The sequence below is a fragment of the Schistocerca nitens genome, chromosome 3 (genome assembly GCF_023898315.1).
Source record: "Schistocerca nitens isolate TAMUIC-IGC-003100 chromosome 3, iqSchNite1.1, whole genome shotgun sequence".
Classification (NCBI taxonomy): domain Eukaryota; kingdom Metazoa; phylum Arthropoda; class Insecta; order Orthoptera; family Acrididae; genus Schistocerca; species Schistocerca nitens.
Window position 1 is genome coordinate 804777983 of NC_064616.1, and position 22790 is coordinate 804800772.

The window sequence follows — 22790 nt, forward strand, 5'->3', positions numbered from 1 at the left end:
TTTCCGTCCGGTCACATAAGAAGCGCGCGCTAGTGCTGGAATTTTGCCGAATATTATTTCATTCTCTTTAAAAATTATGTTATATTCGAAGCTATATTGTCTGTTTTTAAGTCTGAACTGCAACTGCTCACATCATGGCAGGTTAGTTGGACCAGTGCTGCCCAAGTTTAATGCGCCGGTAAAGCTATTGTCCCGCATTATCGCTCCGATAACACGCATGCACAGCATACAACGTATTCTTATGATCGTACTTGACTGTACTGGTCACAGACCGGCTTCCTCTCCACGTGAAACGAAATCCAATGAAATTCAAGCAAACTCGGAAGAATACATGGCGTAATTTTTACATCAGGTTTATTCTTATGATGAACAGACTATAGTAACCCACAGTCCATTGTCGGAAACAAATATTTGTTCTTCCTATGACCAAATATTTGACGAACCATCGTAAGTTTAGAATTCGATGGCGATAGCTATCCAGATGACCAAAATGAAAGAACAAGTAATTAGAATTTCCAAAAATTGTATCAAACACGACGTCAGAGGATGCAGGGTGATAACGACACTTCGTGAAGTCGTGGAGAATACTGGCCAGTATTTGTAGTGGCAACTTCATAATTTGCTGTTGTTCTGAACTCCTCTACGCACGGGGAATTACTGTTTCCCTGTCCTGGGTCATCCTTTATTTCCCCGTTTACAGAGATCTTATTCCTAGTTATGTTGCAACTATAAAATTCCACAGAATTCCACACAGTATTCGTGACCGTAGGTGGTGTAGCTACAGTTCTGTCAATCTCTTGTTAAGGAGACATTACTCTCACTTGAGAGACGCCCCCATCTTGGCAATAGACGTTATTTCTATTACAAAATTGTTGGAGGCTTCATGGGCACTTGGTGATGTATTGCCTGTCGGTTTTTGGCTCGAAATTTCCGGTCGACGTTTGTTTAACGATTTTTCTGTCGTTTAGCGACTACGAGTGGCTGGCATTCTACATTGCCATCGCCAATGTAGGGTGAATCTTTAAAAATGTCAGCCACTCGTGCTCGCGAAACGTCGGAAAAAACGCATTTAACAAACGTCGGCCAAAGATTGCGGCCAAAAACCGACTAGCAATGCGCTGTTTGTTTTGTACAGAGACAGAAGCACTGTCAGAACTCATTGTTACTCGTGCTGTTACTGGCCACCACGCGTTTCGCAGAATGATCTCCGTGCTTCCAATTGCTTCTGAGTGTTACTCTAGAGCGCCAGTAAGAGCCCGAGCAAGAGTAGAACAGTGAGTGTTTGCGCTACTTCGTAAAACGTGAAAAGCTGGCTGATTATCGGAGTAGATAGGCTGTGCTAGTTGCGTCAAACGCCATCCTCCTTTCCTGCAGCAGCCGCCGTAACTGGCTTCTCCGACCCGCCACCGATCACATATCCTGTTCTACACGCGGCAACCATTTCCTGGCACCGTGTTACAGGAAAACCTATATTATCCTCTATAGACAATTTTGCCATGATAACGCGTTTGGTTTGCAGCATATTTGAATACTCTGCACAAAATAAATCGAATCCGCAATCCGAGCACTGGTGTTATACAGGTCTGTTCATCTCTGGAACCTACACCCATTTGTATCTGCTTCTTGTATTAGAGCCGTGGCCGCCATCCAGAATTTTTAGCTCCCTACTTCCCTCCTAATGAAGATACGTTGGCGCCATTTCATTCAGGTAGAAGCGGAACAACAGTTTCTTTCCAGAACGAAATTTTCACTCTTCAATGGTGTGTACGCTGATACGAAACTTCCTGGAAGATTTAAACTGTGTGTCGGGCCGAGACTCGAACTCGGAACCTTCGTCTTTCGCGGGCAAGTGTTTTGTCCTTGAAAGTTGTTATTTGCGTATAAGAACATAACCACTTTTCCAAGTTACTTTTCATGTGCCTCGAGCAGTCAAGTAACGTTCTACGTAGATGTGCAATCGAAGCAGGTTTTGCGGGTCCGACGTATAAAAGACGTAATTGTTTTTCTTTTTATGCGTGTTATTGTTTTTCTTTTTTTGGTGTTAGTGAATCTGTAGACTGAACCGTATTGTCACACAGGTAGCAAGTAAAAGTGTAACGTTTATTCGACTCACGTAGTCTCCTCACATTGGATGAAAATGATTACTTTGCTATAGGAGCCGACGACCCGGACCTTTTATGTGAATGTGTAGTCTATTAACAGCTCGCAACGTGTCACTGTACACGACAACCCGAAGAGGGGAAACAAGCGACGAGGCGTCCACTTACGTATATGTAGAGAGAGTCCTACTAGAAACCGTGCTATGTTGTTTGCTCTGCAAGACATTAATGTGTTCCGATTGGAAAAGGATCGATATTTTGTATAAGACTATTACTAGAGAGAGAGAGAAACAGGAATAGCTTTAATTATGACACTTAAAGTATCCTCGTAATCCACAGTTGGCAAAAAAAATTTCTTTTTCTGTTTCATTATAATTTAATGTCGTACAGGGCCTTCTTCCACTTCTCTAAAAATTACCTGGTAGTTCAGTCTTCGAGTTATTCAATTATTTATGTTGATAAAATTTATGGAACAATTGCTTGTCAGTGGCATATTGATTTTCGCTACTTGTTCACTGGGCAGTGGGCAGTGAGGCACAATGCTAAGACAGTGGACTCGTGTTCACATCCCTGTCCGGCCGGCCAGATTTAGGTTTTCCGTGCTTTTCAAATGGTTCAAATGACTCTGAGCACTATGGGACTTAACATCTGAGGTCATCAGTCCCCTAGAACTTAGAACTACTTAAACCTAACTAACCTAATGACATCACAAACATCAATGCCCGAGGCAGGATTCGAACCTGCGACCGTAACGGTCGCGCGGTTCCAGACTGAAGCGCCTAGAACCGCTCGGCCACTCCGGCCGGCCCGTGCTTTTCCTAAATAGCATAAGTCAAATGCAAGGATAACTCCTGTAAAAAGGACATGGTCGATTTCGTGCCCCATATTAGCCTAGACCGAGCTGGTGCTCCGTCTCTAATGACATCGTCGTCGGCGGGACGTTAAATCACAATGTTCCTTCTTCCTTTGGTATTTCACCTGTAATATGTCACGACATGACATCAAAAGACACTGACGTGTAATACTTCTGAATTACAATCTCTTTAACCGTTGAACTTGTCACAATGACACACAAAAAGAGTCTGGATTTCTGTTTTCTGTTGGGATTAGTATGATTGTCTGTCTTTCAGTGTTATCATTTTGAGAAACTGGTGTTCTTTACTCTGGAGCGAATGGCGATTCACAGAGCGATCAACAAGTCCCTCTTCGATCACTCCCGTTTGTGTTCTGTTTCTTCGATAACACAACGGACGTCTATCTCGGCCATCTTTGTCCGAGTAATAGTTTTTAGTCTGTGCTTAGTGACGGAGTCAAGAAAAACCTGTTTAAGTCCATCGAGAAAGACCTGTTAAATCCAAGGAAGTGTCTCGTCGTGTACTAACTCTACACAAATGAACGAGAACGCTCGCTTTTCTAAAAAAAAATATATGTGTCGTGGAATATTAATGTGCGACTTTTATCCGACTTTAAACTTTTTCCTTTCTCTGTGACAAGTTTAATCGAACTAGGCCAACTCACTGGTAGTGTACAAGAATTTAGTACAGGAGCGGTATTGCGCTCCGCCGAAAGGAAAAGAAACGTCTGATCTGTACCGTAACCTCACAGACAACAAATATTTTAAGCTCAAACGGTCTTAAATGGAAGGCGACAGCTAAATTCACAAATCACCTGTGCAGTACTGCTTTATCTACGCCATTTTTGTTGTAATCTTGTGTACAAGTCTCCTCCTCTCTGCCCAAATACTGCAACCTACATCGATTTAAATCTGTTCCCTTACTATAGTCTAGCTTTGGATTCCGTCTATAATGCGGACTTCCCACACTACCTATCATTACCAAATCGATTGTTCCTTGATACCTCGCAAAGTGTTTGTCACCTACTCGCCAGTTCGACTGAGTATCTCTTTTTCAGCTGTCCGCTCTACCAGTCTTGTCTTCACCATTTTTCTGTCACACCACATTTAAATACTCGTGTTTTCATCTTGTTTGTACTGTTTTACGGCCGATGTTATAAACGTAAGAGGATTCTAAGTTGAGTATTTTGAGATAAGACTATAAAACTACATTCCAAAAAAATACTTGCAGAATCGACTTACATATGTTAGATTTATATTTAGTGTTAACATTCTTTTCTTTTCCAGAAAAAAACAATGCTCGCTGTTGTTAGTTTACATTTTATGCCATTTTCCTACATCGTTAGGTATTTAGCCGTGCTAATAGCAAAATTCATCTACTACTTATAGTTTCTCACTCCCTAATCTCGTTTCCCCATCCTCACTATCACCTTTGTTTCCCTTTTATTGACGTTAATCTTATAATCTCTTTTCAAGACACTATCTATTCCGTTTAATTTTTTCTTCCAACTCCGTTGCTATCTCTGGCAGAACTGTGATGCCATCGACAGACCTTAAACTTTTTACATTTCCTCACATTTTCCAAATGCATCTCTAGTTTCCTTTACTACTTGCTCTGTGTAGCCGCGCAGGATTAGCCGAGCGGTCTCTTGCCGGCACGGTAGCTCAGCGTGTTCGGTCAGAGGGCTAGCTGCCCTCTGTAATAAAAAAACTGAGTTAATGGATCAACAACGAACTAAAACGGGTGTCTTTCGACGTCCGCCCAGAGCAGATACAACGAACAAATACGAACAAAATGAGATTAAAAAAAAAGCGGTCTAAGGCGCTGCAGTCATGGACTGTGCGGCTGATCCCGGCGGAGGTTCGAGTCCTCCCTCGGGCATGGGTGTGTGTGTGTTTGTCCTTAGGATAATTTAGGTTAAGTAGTGTGTAAGCTTAGCGACTGATGACCTTAGTAGTTAAGTCCCATAAGATTTCACACACATTTGAACATTTTGCTCTGTGTATACAGCGCGTGCCAGTGCGAATGGTCAGTATTCAGGGATATGACAGGAACGATCATCCGAAGCCAAAAGTTCTAGTAAACACGGGCTCTAAAGTACATACCTCAAGAGCCATGAGCACTTGTTCATCTTTGCTGCTGGGAAACATCTCTTCTACTGAACAGGCGCTCATGCCGGTTAAGGTATGCGTTTTAGAATCCATATTTTTCTTGTTTTGGTCCACATGATCTCCACCTAAAATATGAAAAGCAAAGAGCTTGCAGGACCAGAGATTTGTTTCACAGTATCGAAGATGATGCGCGTTGCTCTTAAGGTGTGCCTTTTAGAGCCCGTGTTTATTAGGCTTTTCTGCTTCGAATGATCGTTCCTGTCATATCCCTGAATATTACCTATCCCTCCTGGGACACCCTGTATATAGTAACTATATTTATTGCTGTGCGGCCCAAAGAATTTGTCATCTCCAAGTGCAGTTTGCACGTTTCTTCGCGATATTTTAGTAGTAGGGTTTACATTCCTCATTTTACCAATAAATTTTCTCGTTCCGTATGGTCTGTAGGAATATTCTCACAGATCGTGTAATTCGTTTCCAGTCACTGTTTAACGGACGTTTGGTTCCGGTTTTTCGTTCTTAATGTTAATTTGTCTTCTTGCATCGCCGTGAACCCTACGCCAGGATCAGGGCCCGATATTATCTTATCGCTGACTCTTCCCGTACACTGAGTTCGCTCAAATACAGTCCTTGACGAACATTTTGTCGGACTCTGTATTTTCCAATCCCCGTCCGACCATCCAAATTTAGCTTTTCCACCATCTTCCTAAACAAATTAAGGCGAGTGCCGGAATGATTCCTTCAAAATGGCACGAAGGGTGCTGTCCTTCCCAAGCGGAGCCGCTGGCGCTTCTCTTAAATCTGTACTCGCATTCAGATCCCCCTCCCCCCTCTTTCCGTTTTCCTGAAGCAGATAATGGTGAATGCCAGGATGTTTCCTTCTTCACCCTGTCCGAACGTGTGACTATATAGTGAGCGCGCTGTCTTACCGCTGTTCTCCTGCACGTTAGACGTTTGCTGTAGGCCATGCCACTCGCACGGCGCGGTATTTACGTACGACTCTATGTGGCGGTGCTGTTGCCGTCCGTACTTTTGCCCATTCAGTGATTTCCCTTATCACTCTGCAGCGCTAAATCTGATGAAGTGCTCGTAGGGACACATAGTTGTTACCGGAGAAAGCATACCTGCTCACATTCCGACTTAAACAGGCCCCCCATAGTCTTTACGGTCAAAATTATAGACGTAGGAGGATCCTAAACTGAGTATTTTGAGACAAGGGGCCGATGGTGGGGAATGAATATTTCACGTGTTACGAGGTCTCGAATGAGTAATGCGTGTGAGTACCATGTTTATGAACTGTTTGTGTTCCACAAAAAACAAGATCGACGTTCTTTCGAGATATGCAACCGCACTTGTTGGAGACAGTAGGCCTACCTATTACCCGCGAGAACATTTGGTTTCGACACAATGCTGTACCAGGCCTGTTTAAAGTTAATGTCCGTAAGCACCTGAGCAACAGCTACCCGCCGGCCGAAGTGGCCGTGCGGTTAAAGGCGCTGCAGTCTGGAACCGCAAGACCGCTACGGTCGCAGGTTCGAATCCTGCCTCGGGCATGGATGTTTGTGATGTCCTTAGGTTAGTTAGGTTTAACTAGTTCTAAGTTCTAGGGGACTAATAACCTCAGCAGTTGAGTCCCATAGTGCTCAGAGCCATTTGAACCATTTTTGAACAGCTACCCTTACTGTCGGGTGGGGAAAGGTCGTCCTGCCCCATGGCTACCGCGATCTATGGCTCCCACTCCTGTGTTTTTTTCCACTATCGAGGGGAGAATGGTTGGGATACATGAAATCATTGGTAGGATCCTAGCTGCCTGTACAATTCTACAACAGATAATGGAGTGTTAGAAAAGACACGGCAAAATTTTATTCGCTGTTGTGAGTCACGCTTTGGCATTGGCGATCTCCATTAATCGCGGTCAGGTGTAAGTCGTTTACACCAATATAAAATTAATTTCATTTCCAATCATTAATTCTGTATCTCAAAATACTCAAATGGCTCTGAGCACTATGCGACTTAACTTCTCAGGTCATCAGTTGCCTAGAACTTAGAAATAATTAAACCTAACTAACCTAAGGACATCACACACATCCATGCCCGAGGCAGGATTCGAACCTGCGACAGTAGCGGCTGCTCGGTTCCAGACTGTAGCGCCTAGAAGCGCACGGCCACTCCGGCCGGCTCAAAATACTCATTTTGGGGTCCTGTACCATCTGTACAATTCTTCATCTTATGGTTCGGGACACACTGTAGAACAGAAAAAAACGCGTTTTAGCTATCAACTGTTTTTATTTGAACCTTAATATCTACCTGTTTTGGTTGTGGACCATCTGCACAGGATTAAGGAAAGGAAAAATCTGGTGAATACGGAAATCATTTTCTATTCTTGCTGACAGAAAATCCAAACCGTCATAATAGGTATAAGAAAAGAATACATGTTCCACAAAAGTCTAATAGATGTGTTGAATGTATCAACAGTTAACTGTAGTTACATTGAGCACATCTCTGCGTTGTTTCAATTACCGCTGAATGTCATCTAATCAAAACATTAACAACTGTGTAGCGTCCGAGCGACTTACAGCAAAACGTGTAGAAAGACGAAAGAAGAGGTAAATTCGAAGAAGCTGAAGACAGGGCACGGGTGTAATACGAAGAGTTTCGCTGCAGGCTGGCTAGGTATAAAAAAAGAATGGGAAGAAATACCCGAACCCAGCTAATGTAGAGCGAAGGGAGTGTATGGGGAGGATAAAACCCTTGACATGTACAGGAAGAGACGGAGTTTGTCAAATCTGTGCAAGGTTTTCCAGATGTAAGCGGGACTCATTGGAGGGGCGCTTGGTAACAAGTTGGAAAAATGCTCGTTTCACTGTTTCATACAAATTCGGTGAGAAAAGAGTTGTGCAGTTAGAAATATGCGCTCGCGTCCATGCCGCGTTGGCGTCCAAAAAAGGGAACTGCATCTGGAGAGGAAAACTAAATTAGTTTTTCAAAAACTTCAGGTCATCCTTTTCTCAACAGTTTCACACAGCGAACCCCATGCAAATGCAAGAATGGATCACAATGCAAGCTAATCTGTGATCCGCTTTGAATGTAAGTACAAACTGCTTCCCCCTATAGACCGTGCCATCAGAGGTACCGGCTGGCTATAATTAAACTTTCCCAATCGAACACGTTATAACACGGAAACCAATTACCGTACGATGACCAAACTTGGTAGCGTTAATGTCAAGGACACGGAGAAAAGAAATAGCGCAGAATAAGTTTAATTGAAACACTTTTATGTGCTGCTGCAAGTACATCATAATACCGGTATTATTATTGCTACAAAAGGGGCTCAACATGGCTCCCTTCAGTGTCCAGAAGAGTCTGAAAGCGCAGCATTGCATTCTGCATAGCAGAACAAAGCACGGCCTCTCTTGATATGCTGCGCTTCAGATCAGCACATGTGTGAATATTCCCCTGGTAAACCCTGTCCTTCAGGTAGCCCTACAACCAGAACTCACAGGGAGTGAGATCAGGTGATCGTGCCGGCCAAATGTGTTTTGCAGAAGCAGGTGAACTTCACGAGCGATGTGCGGTGAGGCCCAGTCTTGCATGAGAACTGTTGAGTTCAATGCATCTCTCTCCTGTAGGGCGGATATAACGTGCTGGCGAAGCATATCGCAGTAATGCTGGCCAGTCGCACCGCACGTCTTTGGTCCTTGAGCGTCAGCCTGTTCAAAAAAGAATGGGCCAATGATGAACGTAGCCGTGAAGCCACACCATACGGTGACACGTTCATGACAGTGACTGGAGGTGAAGATCCCCATACTCGGTGATTCTGTGTGTTCACCTCACCCGTCAGAGAAAAATGAGCTTCGTCTGTCCATAGGATGGTCCAGAGCCAACCCTCGTCAACTTTAATCCTTGCGAGAAAGTGGAGAGCAAAAACAACACGAAATTGTGCGTCCTGTGGTTCAAGCTGCTGTACGATATGGATCTTGTACCGACACCATTTGAGAATTGTTTGAAGCACTTTCCGTACAGCAGACCACAGGATGTTCTATTGTCAATACACAGCACGCGCTCTGCCTGACGATGGGGAATTGCACGCGGCGTTGTCTGCCATAGCTACAGCAATTTCATCAACCACCTGTAGTGCGACCGGTCGCCGGCCTCTTCCTGGAGCGACGCGCAGTTCTCCAGTTGATTAGAACTTCCTCATCATACTCCGCACAGCAGGAGGAGAAAGAGGACCCCTCCGTAATCCTTTCACCAGGCGATTTTCTCGAAGTGAAGCTGCAGCATTGCTATTGTTTTGATAATAGAGCTTCACCAGTAATGCCCTGCTGCTTTTGTCCGAGCTCATGTTGACACATCAACAAGTGCACTGCGACTGGTCAGATGTATGAGGCTATGAGTCACGATGACTGATCACGGCACCTGGTGGGCATAGTTGTAACTGGGCGGTGTCGCTGTGACGCTTGGAAATCATATCACCCGGTACATAAAAGTGCCAATCCTATCAGCTTACTGCAGTTGTCGCCAGGGTCTTATGGAGGCTTCTCGCACGTTACCAGCACATTCCAGCACTGGATTTTCAATGTAAAAATGTAAAGAATTTTTAATTCTGGTAATAAATGTGTGTGCGTTTCAACTCACAAGAACACACAGTAAGAATATCTGTAGAGCGAGTATAGCGTACTGTACATGTCGCCAACATCAGGGGAGAAAATTCACATGAATTTTGGTTTAACGCAGTTGTTTATATTTTGCGAAAAAAACGGAGACTTTGATATTACAAATACTAGTCTTGTTTTTGAACATTTATTTATTAGTAACAGCAATGGCGAATAATTGCAGCTGCTACGGATGCAAATTGAAATATGTAAAAGGCAAATCAGTCACCCTTCAGAGGTTGGTACCAAAGAGTGATGTGGCCTGGGAGGCAGTACATGTTGACAATAAAAATCATGTTCAGTGCATCTGAATGATCGCCGCATTATTGCACTATGTACTATGGGGATGAAAGAAGTCCAGACGTAATTTGTTTCTTTATTTGTTGTTTTTAAATCTATATTTAGTTATCTCATTCGAAATTATTAAATGTACTGAAACCAGTAGCGGAGGAGAAAACAAATTCATAGTGGCTCAAATGGCTCTAAGCAGTAAGGGACTTAACATCTGAGGTCATCAGTCCCCTAGAACTTAGAACTACTTAAACCTAACTAACCTAAGGACATCACACAACACCCAGTCATCTCGAGGCAGAGAAAATCCCTGACCCCGCCGGGAATTGAACCCGGGCGTGGGAAGCGAGAACGCTACCGCACGACCACGAGCTGCGGACCCGGACTGAAGTTCCTAGAACCGCTCGGCCACAGCAGCCGGCCAAATTCGTAGTGAATCGAGTCACAACGCGTTAAAACAGCCTCGGATAAGGCTGGATTACCCGACCAGAATCGCTTCAACTCTGAGATCCTCTCTAGAAAGTAGACTTTCCATTGCTGTGTGCAGCCAATATTGAGATATCCAACTACAAAATGCCACGTGGTCGTGCCACATTTATTTTGATTTTCAAGTGTTTCATATTTTTACGTAGTTTACGAGGGTTGGGAATTTAATAGTGGCAACTATTTATTTACAGCTTATACAAAAGAGATATATGTTTCAAAGTTTTACTGCCCTCTAAAATGGTCACGAACATTGTGTATAGCCCGTTGCCAGAGATCTGGAAGTCGTAGTATATCCTTAGCAGCGCCAGCTGTATTGATAGTTCGAGAAGAGCGAGCTATTGCCTGACGAATTTCTGTCAACAGTTGTGAAGCGAATGTCGTGAAGTACTTCCCTCACGTGAGGATTCAAGTTGAAGTCACAAGTTCTGACGTTGGGAAGTGTGGTGGATGGTACAGCACTTCCCAGCCCAATCGACCGAACAAATCAGTCACAATCTGCGCCTCTCCCCGAACGTAATCCCAGATGCCTTCTACTTGAAGCCTCAGGCGAATGAAGTACTTGACGGCATTCGCTTCAGAACTGTTACAGAGATTCGTCGGGCAATGGACCAATCCACTCGAACGGTCAACACAATTGGCGCCACTAAGGCTACCTACTACTTCCACACTTCTGTTAAAGGGTTATACACAATGTTAGTAACTTCTTTGAAGGACAGTAAAACTTTGAAACCTGCATCTATTTTGTATAAGTTGTAAGTAAATGGTTGCCATCATTAAAGTTCCAACGTTAGTAGTTTGTGAAATCTTTTGAGTAGTGTCTGATTTATTTCAATATATTTTGAGGGATGGAAGTATTTGTGACATCTGGATGAGCAGAGCAGATGAGTAAGAATTAGTTACTGACATCGCATCTACAAACTACAGGTAGTCTGCTAACTGTTTTGATTATCATGGCATTTTGAATGTCCATTGTTGCACTTCAGACGTTGATCCACTGAAGATTGTATAACATATTGTATTTTAATAATGCAAGTCATCGCTGCACGTATTTTTCACTGTATATCTGGCATGGTGAGACGTGTACCTGTGTTGGCAACTAATACTTGGAACGCGAGCAAGTCAACAAACTGTAAAGGAGAGGAAAGTGCTTTTGAGGAGAGCACAACTACCTACTAGTTTTGGTAAGAAATTCGTCAAGAAAAAAATTTACACATTATTGTAAAATACCATACAGTACTTTTGAGGAGCTTTCAAATTTGGCTGTGTTGGTTTGTCCGCGGTCACAGAAGAAAAAGAGGATACCATAGTTTTAATTAAGAGGGAGCGTGTTTGGACTAGGATTATACATGTCTTGTTGTCTCTCTGTTGTGGCAGCTCCGAGGTTCTGTCTCTAATGACTTCGTCATCGATGGGACATTAAACCCTAACACTGATTTTTTCCTTTTAGGTCGACGGTAGAAAGCAAGCCGGATAAGAGAAATGATTTCTGCTTAGGATTTTACATATCTTGTTGTCTCTCTCTTGTGGCAGGTCCGAGGTAGGAAACGAGCTGGTGCCAAAGCGAGGGATGGCAGCTTATCCTGGCCAGGCATTGACCATACAAACCCGGAGGTAGGCTCAACACCTTCTCTTAGCATGTTGTAGTGGCATGTGTAGAACAGTCTGTTTGGGACCACCTTTTTCACCTCAGGTTAAACTTCCCTAAAGACCCAATGTTTTGAGGTAGAACAGAGGCGTGTGCAGAAATTATATGAAATGGGTATAGGGTTTGAAACTATTATTTTACTTGGCTCGTGCATCTTCATTTACAATTCAGCTGTTACCAGGTTTATTAAGTTTATACATTGTTAAATGACAGAAATATCAATTTTGTTCCATTCCATTTAATTTTCCATATAAATCAATTGAGAAATTCAAATTATCCATAGAAATGAAAAACTAAGTATTTGCAAGATGACAACACAAATGTCATTTGCTTAATGTATCAACTGATGGGTGCCAGTATTTAGTGTTTATTCTCAAACACTGGCAAAAATTTAGTGATGGACCATTATAAATTACTCTTAACCATTTTGGGTAAACTTCTACAATATTTGATACGTCATATCCACCCCAACCCCCCACTCCTACAATATTTCTGTGGGTCCATTTGCGACGAAGTTACATGGTCTGGAATGAGTACTACATATATTATACACAAAAAGCTACTAAAAGAAGAATAAAAATGTATTTGCTTTAGTACGTTCATACAAAAAGGCTCTAAGCTAATCTGCAGAACTCTTTTGCAGGTTTACATGTTATTAGTTGTATTCCATATATCCTTAAAAGAGGGTCCCAGGGATCTGTAAGTAAGGAATATGCCATTTGGTGACCTTTTAACTTAGAGATTAAACTACAAGATTCATTGCTCTCAATTTTGAATTATTTTGAAAGTCTTCTTGACATGCAACTCGCAGAATAATGGCCTATGGATCTTTCTCTGCAATGAACAAGAAAATATTCTACAAGTGCAGATACTGAAATTTTTATGTCTACAGCCCTTGTGTGTCCATTTGAAAGAGTTCATATTATTAACTGGAAGTATCACAGAAATGTGAAAATTCCTATCCTCTTTTGACAGCAGCCTGGATAAAGTTTTGTAACACATATCACAGGTCATTCTAATAGCCCTTTTCTGACATAAGAATAACTTCTATTAATCTGTAGACTTACCCATAGTACAGTACAGCAGGGAATAATAAAGTGAAAAATAAAGAAAGTAAACAAGTAATGTTTTGAATCATGCGGTGAAGACTTTTATGACTGGATGTCATAGTTGCTGATGAGTATTTTGAACTGTATGGTCATGGTCAAAGAAACTTTTTGGTTCCTGAAGTTTCATCCAGCACTGCACTGAACATCTTTGGAGGTGCTCCTGGCGACTCTGAGGCTTGCCAAATCTTTTGAATGACACTAACACTGTAGACTGTCCTGGTGGTGAAGACAGTAGTACTCACTTTATCCAACATATATCAAAATATCATTCTCCTCAGAAAACTTTTTCTTTTATCTTCAGTATTAGACATTTTAAATGTTAGATTTAACTGATTATCTGATCTTCTTGTGATTATCAAATTTTACTTTAACAACATTCTCTGTTAGTCTTCTGTTATCTGTAAGCTGCTTACAAACGTTATACTATTCTCTATTTGCTAAATAATTTATGTAATATTCTACAGTTTTCATAATCAAAGTCTTTCATCCACAAATAACAAATTTTTGGATTTATCTGCCATGTTAAGTAGTACACCATCGACACTTTTCAAAAAATACTGTAAACCAAAAACAAACCAATGAGACATCTTATGCATTTAGACCAACCAATAAAATTAAAATTTGTTCCCTGTTTGTTCATCCTGGAGAACAAATTTCTGCTTCTTCTTAACTGAATGTAGAAGGAACCAGTGATCAACTTTCCCCTTTAGTCCATAATGTATCAAACCATGCATGTGTGGTTCACACAGTTAAATGCCTGTGTAAGTCATTGAAGATAACTTCTGGCCTCAACTGCTTCTTAGAGCCTACATGTATCACACACGAAATGATTATTTCATATTCTGTTAACAGTCCTTTCCGGAAGTCAAACTGTGGGTGTGACAATTTATGTTTACTGATTTGTTTTACTGTTATTATATCCATCATCTTCTGAAAAACATTGTATGGAATGAACTTGACGCCTAATTATCTAGCACATCTATTTCCCCCTTTATATAAAGTGGTCTTACCGGTGAGCACTTTAATCTGTGTGGAAACTGACTTCACCCGAAAAAGCCCTGATGTATGGTGCAGTCATCTTTGTAAGACTATTAGATATATCTTCATTCTTGTATCATCATCATTCAGACATTTAATTTATTCAACCTTCTTCTTGTTTTTAATCTGAAACTTGAAACACTGAATTGTAAAAGTTTTGAAAGTTTTTTTTTTTTTAATTTAATTTGCTAACAATCAATGGGAAATGCTCAAAGTATTAAATATTTCCACGTGCCTTTAGTGAATCACTAAAATATTCTTTATCCCCATTCATTTCCAAGGAAGCTAGTGCTCTGGTCTTACACAAGTAACTTCAGTGCTTAAGCTACACTTATCTCTAATGTTCTTCAAATTTCACTGTGCTTATCATGATTCATGAAGACTATTTCTCATCTGTTCATTCCATTAGATAATCAGCAGCTGGATCACTTTTTATACTAAAATGTATATTACTATCATTAACTGGGGAAACGGGCTGTAAAATACTCTTTATTACATATTACCTTTTGTCTCAAATATTTTTGTTCAATGTTCAAAGACAAGAGTCCTATAAGCAGACATTTTTGAAAATTCATAAGATAAATACTATTTTAAGAGTTATATGGTTCTCAAATGATATCAATATCATGTCTTTAGGAACATCTGGATCTGTAAAGCATTTCTTCCTTAGTATCTTGTTATTTCTGTCGGAAGTGCAGTAAATCAGCTAGTGAAGTTAGATGAAAGGTTAACTCTAAAGTGCATGGTTACATTATGCTAGTGTACATATATTGTGGAGAGAAGGTCTTTCTGTCCCAGAAGCTTGTTCGCATGTTAAGTCTGTGTACTGCTTGCATGATATAACTTACCAATCTATTGCACGTTGACTGCAGGTAAGACTGTTACTTCCTTCCATTGAGTCATATAATCTTGTAAAGATAATCAGTCAAATTCTTGTGCTCATAAAATGTTGGTTAAACATTCATGTATAAACTGGATAGGTGCACATGACCACCTACTAGCCAAGCTGACTTCTGTCCACCGTTCACTGTGCATTTGCAATTGGCATAGCATGTCTCATAAATGAAAGACTATTGCTTGCAAATTACTTCCTTCCCTCACCCCACACGACCTCTCTCTCTCTCTCTCTCTCTCTCTCTCTCTCTCTCTCTCTCTCTCTCTCAAAAGTAGGACTGAAGGGGAAAATGGACAGTTGAAGAGGGGTAGCCTTCCAAACTGTGTGTATGTGTTTTTCTGCATTATTTGGAATCAGTTGTTTTGCTAAGCGTACAGTGAACCAGTGAACAAAATCTGGCAATTTTTATACTACCGTAATATGTTCATAATGTGGCTTCTACTCTAATTCCAGTTTAAATCCATTTTCTTCTGGTGCTCTTTTAAATTAATTTCGCAGCCATACACCAGCATAATTGTACAATAGTTTTGGGACTTCATTCATAATAAAAGTAGAATCACTATTACTCTGCAACAATGATCTGTAGATTATGTAAGATTTTATGTCACATTGATGACTGGTAGTACATCAATGTTTATAGATAAAATGCATAATTTTAACAAAGCAGTAGGAGGGAGATGTGTGTAATTTAAGATGTAAGAAAGTTTATTTCTCAATCTTTTTAACTAAATATTGGTAAAGATTAAGTGAATGTTTCCGTCTCCAATTACCCTATGCATATATTTCATCATCTGTGTGTTTCTTCTAAGAGGATGAATGTTCTAATAGCTTAAAAAGCACTTAGCTTCTTATGTACATTTTCATAGTTCATGCATCCCCTTTTGAACTCTCTCATCTGTTATGTATGAACTCTTCTTTCAAGTGTTTTGAGACACACAAAATGTATACACACTTGAAAAAGTATGATCACTTGCATTTTGATATTTAAAGTTAGCTTACAGTTATTTGTTAAGGCGGACTTAAATGACTGCTCATGAACAACTACTTATATATCAAAGATGAGTTCCTGAATGTATGTACATGATCAGTTGCACATTTGTAAGCAGTCAGTGTGCAACTATACATATTTTTATGAAAGATATGTGACTGGTGTAGGATTTAACATGTCCAACATTACAGTACTCATTGAAAATTCCACAAATGAAACATTAAATTAAATAATTAGCCAATAATAGGCTAACCGGCTGCTTAAGTGCTTTTATTATTGAAAAGGATGAAAATTTTAAACATAACTGTGATTTAAAAACTTTCCAGTGAACATCTGGACCTACACTATGTGATCAAAAGTGTCCGGACATCTGGTTGAAAATGACTTGAAAGTCCGTGGCGCCCTCCATCGATAATGCTGGAATTTCGTATGGTGTTGGCCCACCCTTAGCCTTGATGACAGCTTCCACTCTCGCAGGCATATGTTCAATCAGGGAATGACAGCCCATTCTTCATGGTGTGCTGCACTTGGGAGAGGTATCATGTCGGTCGGTGAGGCCTGGCACAAAGTCGGCATTCCAAAACATCCCAAAGGTGTTCTATAGGATTCAGGTCAGAACTCTGTGCAGGCCAGTTCATTACAGGGATCTTATTGTCATGTAGCCACTCCGACACAGGCTGTGCATTATGAACAGGTGTTTGATCATGTTGAGAGATGCAATTGCCATCCCCAAATTGCTCTTCAACGGTGGGAAGCAAGAAGGTGCTTAAAACATCAATGTAAGCCTCTGCTGTGATAGTGCCATGCAAAACAACAAGGGGTGCAAGCCCCCTCCATGAAAATCACAACCACACCATATCGCCACCGCCTCTGAATTTCACTGTTGGCACTACACAGCTGGCAGATGATGTTCACTGGGTATTCGTCATACCCACACTCCGCCATCAGATCTCCACATTGTGTACTGTGACTTGTCACACCACACAATGTTTTTCCACTGTTCAGTCACCCATTGTTTACACTCCTTACAACAAGCGAGGCGTCATTTGGCGTTTACTGGCGTGATATGTGGCTTATGAGCAGCTACTCGATCATGAAATCCAAATTTTCTTACTTCCCGCCTAACTACCATAGTACTTGCAGTGGATCATGATGCAGTTTGGAATTCCTGTGTGATGGTGTGGATAGATGTCTGCCTATTACACATTACGACCCTCTTCAACTGTCAGCAGTCTCTGTTAGTCAACAGACAAGGTCAGCCTGTATGCTTTTGTGCTGTACATGTCCTTTCACATTTCCACTTCACTGTCACATCAGAAACAGTGGACCTATGGATGTTTAGGAGTGTGGAAATTTTGTGTACAGATGTGTGACACAAGTGACACCCAATCACCTGACCATATTTGAAGCCCGTGAGTTCCGCAGAGTGTCCCATTCTGCTCTCTCATGATGTATAATGACTACTGAGGTCATTGATATGGAGTACCTGGCAGTAGGTGGCAGCACAATGCACCTAATATGAAAAACGTATGTTTTGGGGGTTTTCCGGATACTTTTGATCACATAGTGTATGTCCTGATCCTCTGTATGAATTTCTACAAAAACTAGTTAAAATATTGTGCAAAGTGCTATTTTCTTTGCCATGTGCTTCATGTTTAGTGAAGCCCTGTTTTCTGCAAAGTGATGTCTTTAAGTTACCGAAAACCTGTCAGGAAAACAAAATCCATTAACTGAATAATTCAGATGGTCATCAGTTTCTCTGTGTGTCTAAGGGTACATACACATTTTGTTACATGAATCCGTTGTCATTTATGTAATATTTTGAAAATAATCTTGTTAAATAATTTTGTCTACTTGGATCTGTATGCTGCTTCATTATTAATTTTCAGTTGATATATATAAAACTTTTTGTAAACAGTTTGGTTTATTCATATCTTCACTGGAAAATTAATCTCGCTTTGCTTCATAATAAGCAGTGTTTTGTATTAAATGCATTCTTTTAATTTAATATTTCTTCTGTTTACAGATATTTGGTTCAAAGGCTGATTTGCAGCTTCATACCCAGATCCACATGAGAGAAGCGAAGCCATACAAATGTTCTCAGTGCAGTAAAGCATTTGCAAACAGTTCTTACCTGTCTCAGCACACGAGGATCCATCTGGGCATCAAACCGTATCGGTGTGAAATATGCCAACGGAAATTTACACAACTTTCTCACCTGCAGCAGCACATTCGCACGCATACTGGAGATAAACCGTACAAGTGTCGTCATCCCGGCTGCAACAAAGCCTTCTCTCAGCTGAGCAACTTGCAGAGTCATTCAAGGTGTCACCAGACTGATAAGCCATACAAGTGTAACTCGTGTTACAAGTGCTTTTCAGATGAGCCATCTTTACTTGAACACATTCCCAAGCACAAAGAATCAAAGCATTTGAAGACACACATCTGCCAATACTGTGGAAAATCGTACACACAAGAAACGTATCTTACAAAACATATGCAAAAGCATGCAGAAAGGACTGACAAGAGACCGCCTATAACAGGTATCGGGCCCGATGTGAGAAACGCCGGTCTTGGAGGCGGCAATGGTAACTCAGTTGCTGACCCACATCCTTACTGGCCTAAAGTATCGCCTGACACTGCTAGCTCACTGGTCGAAGCAATGAATCAGCACGAGGTATGCATGCAACACGCCAGCAGTGGAGGTCTCGGGGAGCACCACCTGGCCGTGTCACATCACAGGAGTCTATTGGAACACGGGAGTCGTCACGTGAACGGTTCTGGCAGCGACGGAGGTGGTAATGGAGGTAGTGGAAACAGTGAGAATCTTGTGGTGATCCGGAGTCAGCAGGGTGGAGCTGCTGGTCTACACCAGCAGCATTCGGTTGCACCACCTGCTCCACCTCCAACTCCCACCTCACAATCGCAACAGCAGCAAGCGACAGTGCCATCGTCACCTTCCTCTGTCTACGGTGATTCTACGGTAAAGACTTCGACTACTCCGTCGTCAGCTTCTGCTTTCACTCCTATACAGTCAATGGGTGGCTTGACACAGACCCACCATCATCTCAATCACTTGAATCACCACCAGCTGGGGATAGCTTCACCTCCCACTCGGCCACCGTACATTCCGTATGACGCTATACCGTTTCCACCGCCAAAAGTTGTCACGTCGGCAGCAGGCCAACTTTCTGGCATGGGTGGAGGTGGTGTCGAGATGCCAAAGACTGGTTCAAACACGTTCCCTAACCAGCTGATCTCTTTGCACCAAATTAGAAACTATGCTCATCAGCCATCAGCCTCTTCATTAGTAACTGGTGAACATCTGCTCGGTCTGAAAGAGAAGGGACAGTAATGATATCCTCTGAATGAAGTGTTGTTGTTTTAGTAAATGTTTTGAGGATCTGTTGTTGAGACTGCTCAAATTTTAGCACAATGGAACTGAAAGAAGTGTAGAATCTGGACTGTGAGAAGTATTTTCAGAGGGTGCCTGTGCGTCGAGTAAATTAATTTGTAGTTAAGCAATAATGTGCTCAATTTAGTAGAAAGAACTTTGAGGTTATTATTGTTTCCTAAATTTCACCTGTTCTGCTGTGTAACCTGACAGTGTATTTGTTTCGTTATTTAAGTAACGAACTGTAAACCAAAGAGCTGTGGTGTGTCAACTGTGTTAGTGTTGTCAGAAGAAGAAAGTTTGTTTGTCATGAAGAAAACAAATAATTTATCTCTTCCAATGTAAACAAAACATTTTAAAACACCAGTTTAATTTTTCCAGGCTTTATATTTAAGTTGGGTATACAGCATAATAGGTTTCAAAATTTCCTGTAGAAATGTCAACTGTTACTTTTGAACATTTAGTTTGAATATGTATACTACAGGAGAAATGAAATGAAAACTCTTGTGCAATTAATTTAAATAGAACTTACCATTTTATGTCTGTCAGCAGTTTTATTGTGACAGTTGAATTTCTGGTAAAAAAGTTCTGTTTGTACCAAATAAAAAAAAAACGTGGTTTACAACATTAAACCTAAACGACAACTTTCAGAAAAATCATTCTTTAGAAGAATTTATGTGATTACTCAAAAAAGATCATGTGTTGTTCCTGAAGTGAGAAAAAACCATTTCTGTGCTCATGGAGTTGTTTACAAAGAAACGTGGTGCTGGCATTCCAGAATATACAAATGAACTGATAATAATATGTAAAAAAATCTTTTCCATTTATGATGTTACAATTTTGAACAATAAAAGGCTCATTCAAAGAGAGCTGCAGAGAAATACTGATGTGCCGTCTGTCTGTCTGTGCACTATAAACTTAATGACTGTATCATTGTGGATTATCATATGTTTCCTATAAAATGCATTCTATATGTTTTGAATCTCATTGTTTTACTTACAGTGTCATTATCTTTCCTTGGGATCTGTGAGCTAGTGATGTTTTGTAACATCATCGAAAGAACTTGATGTTTAATGCAAAAAAATGATTTAGAAAAATTTTAACAGAATTTCTTGGTGTTAACTGTAGATGTGTATGAACTTCTTGTGAATTTTTCTCATGCGAAATATCAGACACTGTAATTTTTCAGAAAGAGATTTTAATTTTACATCTAAAACACACATAATATGTGATGCAACTCTTATCAGAAAATAGAACATTCCTATGCAATGAACCATTTCATTTCAAAACATCTGTTGCAACAGTCCCACAATAAAGCAACTAAATACTCATTCACAACACAACATGTGTGTGTGTTTCATTATATGAAGACATAGATTTAGCTAATAACAGACCCAGAACCTATCATTACATTCCATAACTTTTCTTGCTGTATCTAAATGTTAGGCTGAAACTATTTAACACAACCATTGTGTTCTTAAGGACTGACTTTAATATACAAAAACCAAGAATTAATCAATTTTTTCCAGAAGACGCAAGTACAATGGTCAATATCAATAGACATATGACAAGAAAAGTTGGAAATAATGCAATTTAAAAAAGCTGCTTGGTATTATGCAAATGGATCGCTCATAGTTAGCAGAAAAATTAACATATTCAGTTCTGGACAATAAACGAAACAATACTGATAGCTTTAGAACACAAACATAGCGACTATGACAAGATCTTAGAAGTTTTTGTTGTGTATACTGGGTGTCTGTCCTAAGAGTTGTCAGGCACAATTACTCTGATTTTCAGCAGATAGTTGCAGTTTAGGTTTTGCAATGTGTAGATGTACTCAGCCCAAAAAAGTACTGTTTATTACATGTTTCATGCAATGCACATTGTCATAGAAATATGCTAGTTTGTTTTGCATTATGTTCAAATTTTTCTCTAATCTGGAATTTTATGTGCTCATGACATATATCTCCTCATGATATCTTATTTTCAAAACCTTTCACTCACTTCATTCAACTGAATAATTCAGAATAACTAGTTACTTAAGAATTACTGCTAAATATATTTATTTGTAAATAATCAGCACATACTGCTGGAACATGTAACAAGCTAGTGCTATAAGCACTCGCAAGATAGATTATACTGAACCAAAAGGCATTATGTGTCATAAAGGTAAAGAAACAATTGGGACCAGTAACATTAAACTTTTAACTGTCTTAACAATCCTTAATTAAAACAGAAAATACAGAAATCTGAAGTTGAAATGCTGTCTTTGAACTGCATGGCAGTCTGTGTCACTGAGTGCTGGTGTAGAGGCACTCACATCCAATGTATAGTACTGTTATCATATGAAAGGGCATACTTACTTTTTGATGTCTGTAGGGTGGATGATCATGCATTCATATCAAAAAAGAAACATAAATTAAGATATGACCTTAGTACAGTTAGTGAAGACAGACACTTTTAAATATTAGCTATTGAATTAACAAGGCTTGAAATCGACAAGAAATTAACCAGTTTGTGTGTGTGTCAGTCACCTAGCCGTAGCGTGGATACTTTTTTTAATAAATTAACAGAAGTTCTAGATATAGTCTCAACTACAAAAGCGAACATAGTTTTGAATGGAGACATAAACATAAACACATATACCACATATCAAGTGAGAAGCACCGTCATAAACATCCTTCACAGTTTTAGCATGTCCCTGTTGGTCAACAGTGCAGCAAAGGTAACTACAACAATGACATCAGTAATCAACAATGTGGCTACAAATATGGAGAAGGAAAAGTATGACATAGCTGTAAATGATCTCGGACTCCAAGACAATTTCTGACAAATAGTAATAGTAAAATCAGGTCCAAGAAAACGTCCTTAACCTTAAGTCTACAAAGGACTCTCATCAGACATCAGCACACAAGTTTTTTCAAGAGAACTAGCAAACCAAAGACATGGTGAAGTGAACAGAGAAACCAATGTAAATACAAAATTCTCTAAGGTCTCAAAAGTATTTAAAATGAACTTTTGGAAAGACTTTTCTAAAAGTAACCCCTCCCCCTACACGCACACACACACACACACACACACACACACACACACACACACACACAAAAGTAGCAACATCTCACAAAAATAAGACATTGAGAGCAGATATTAGAAAATCCTCCCAGACTTAAGTCTCCGTTTCATGAGTAAAGGTCATAATGATCTACAATTACTTGATGAAAAAGT

The 22790-nt window shown here is 40.4% G+C and overlaps 1 protein-coding gene across 2 annotated transcripts in view; it reads left to right on the top strand.

Annotated features, from left to right (window-relative positions):
• LOC126248829 (zinc finger protein rotund-like) overlaps window positions 1-20547 on the top strand; it is a 910415-nt gene extending 889868 nt beyond the window's left edge. For both annotated transcript variants that reach the window (XM_049950241.1, XM_049950242.1), the window contains exons 6-7: window positions 12027-12107; window positions 18198-20547. In XM_049950241.1, coding sequence (XP_049806198.1) covers window positions 12027-12107; window positions 18198-19526 — 1410 coding nt within the window. In that variant the 3' untranslated portion in view covers window positions 19527-20547. The remainder of the gene's footprint in view (window positions 1-12026; window positions 12108-18197) is intronic.
• The last annotated feature ends 2243 nt before the right edge of the window (window positions 20548-22790 follow it).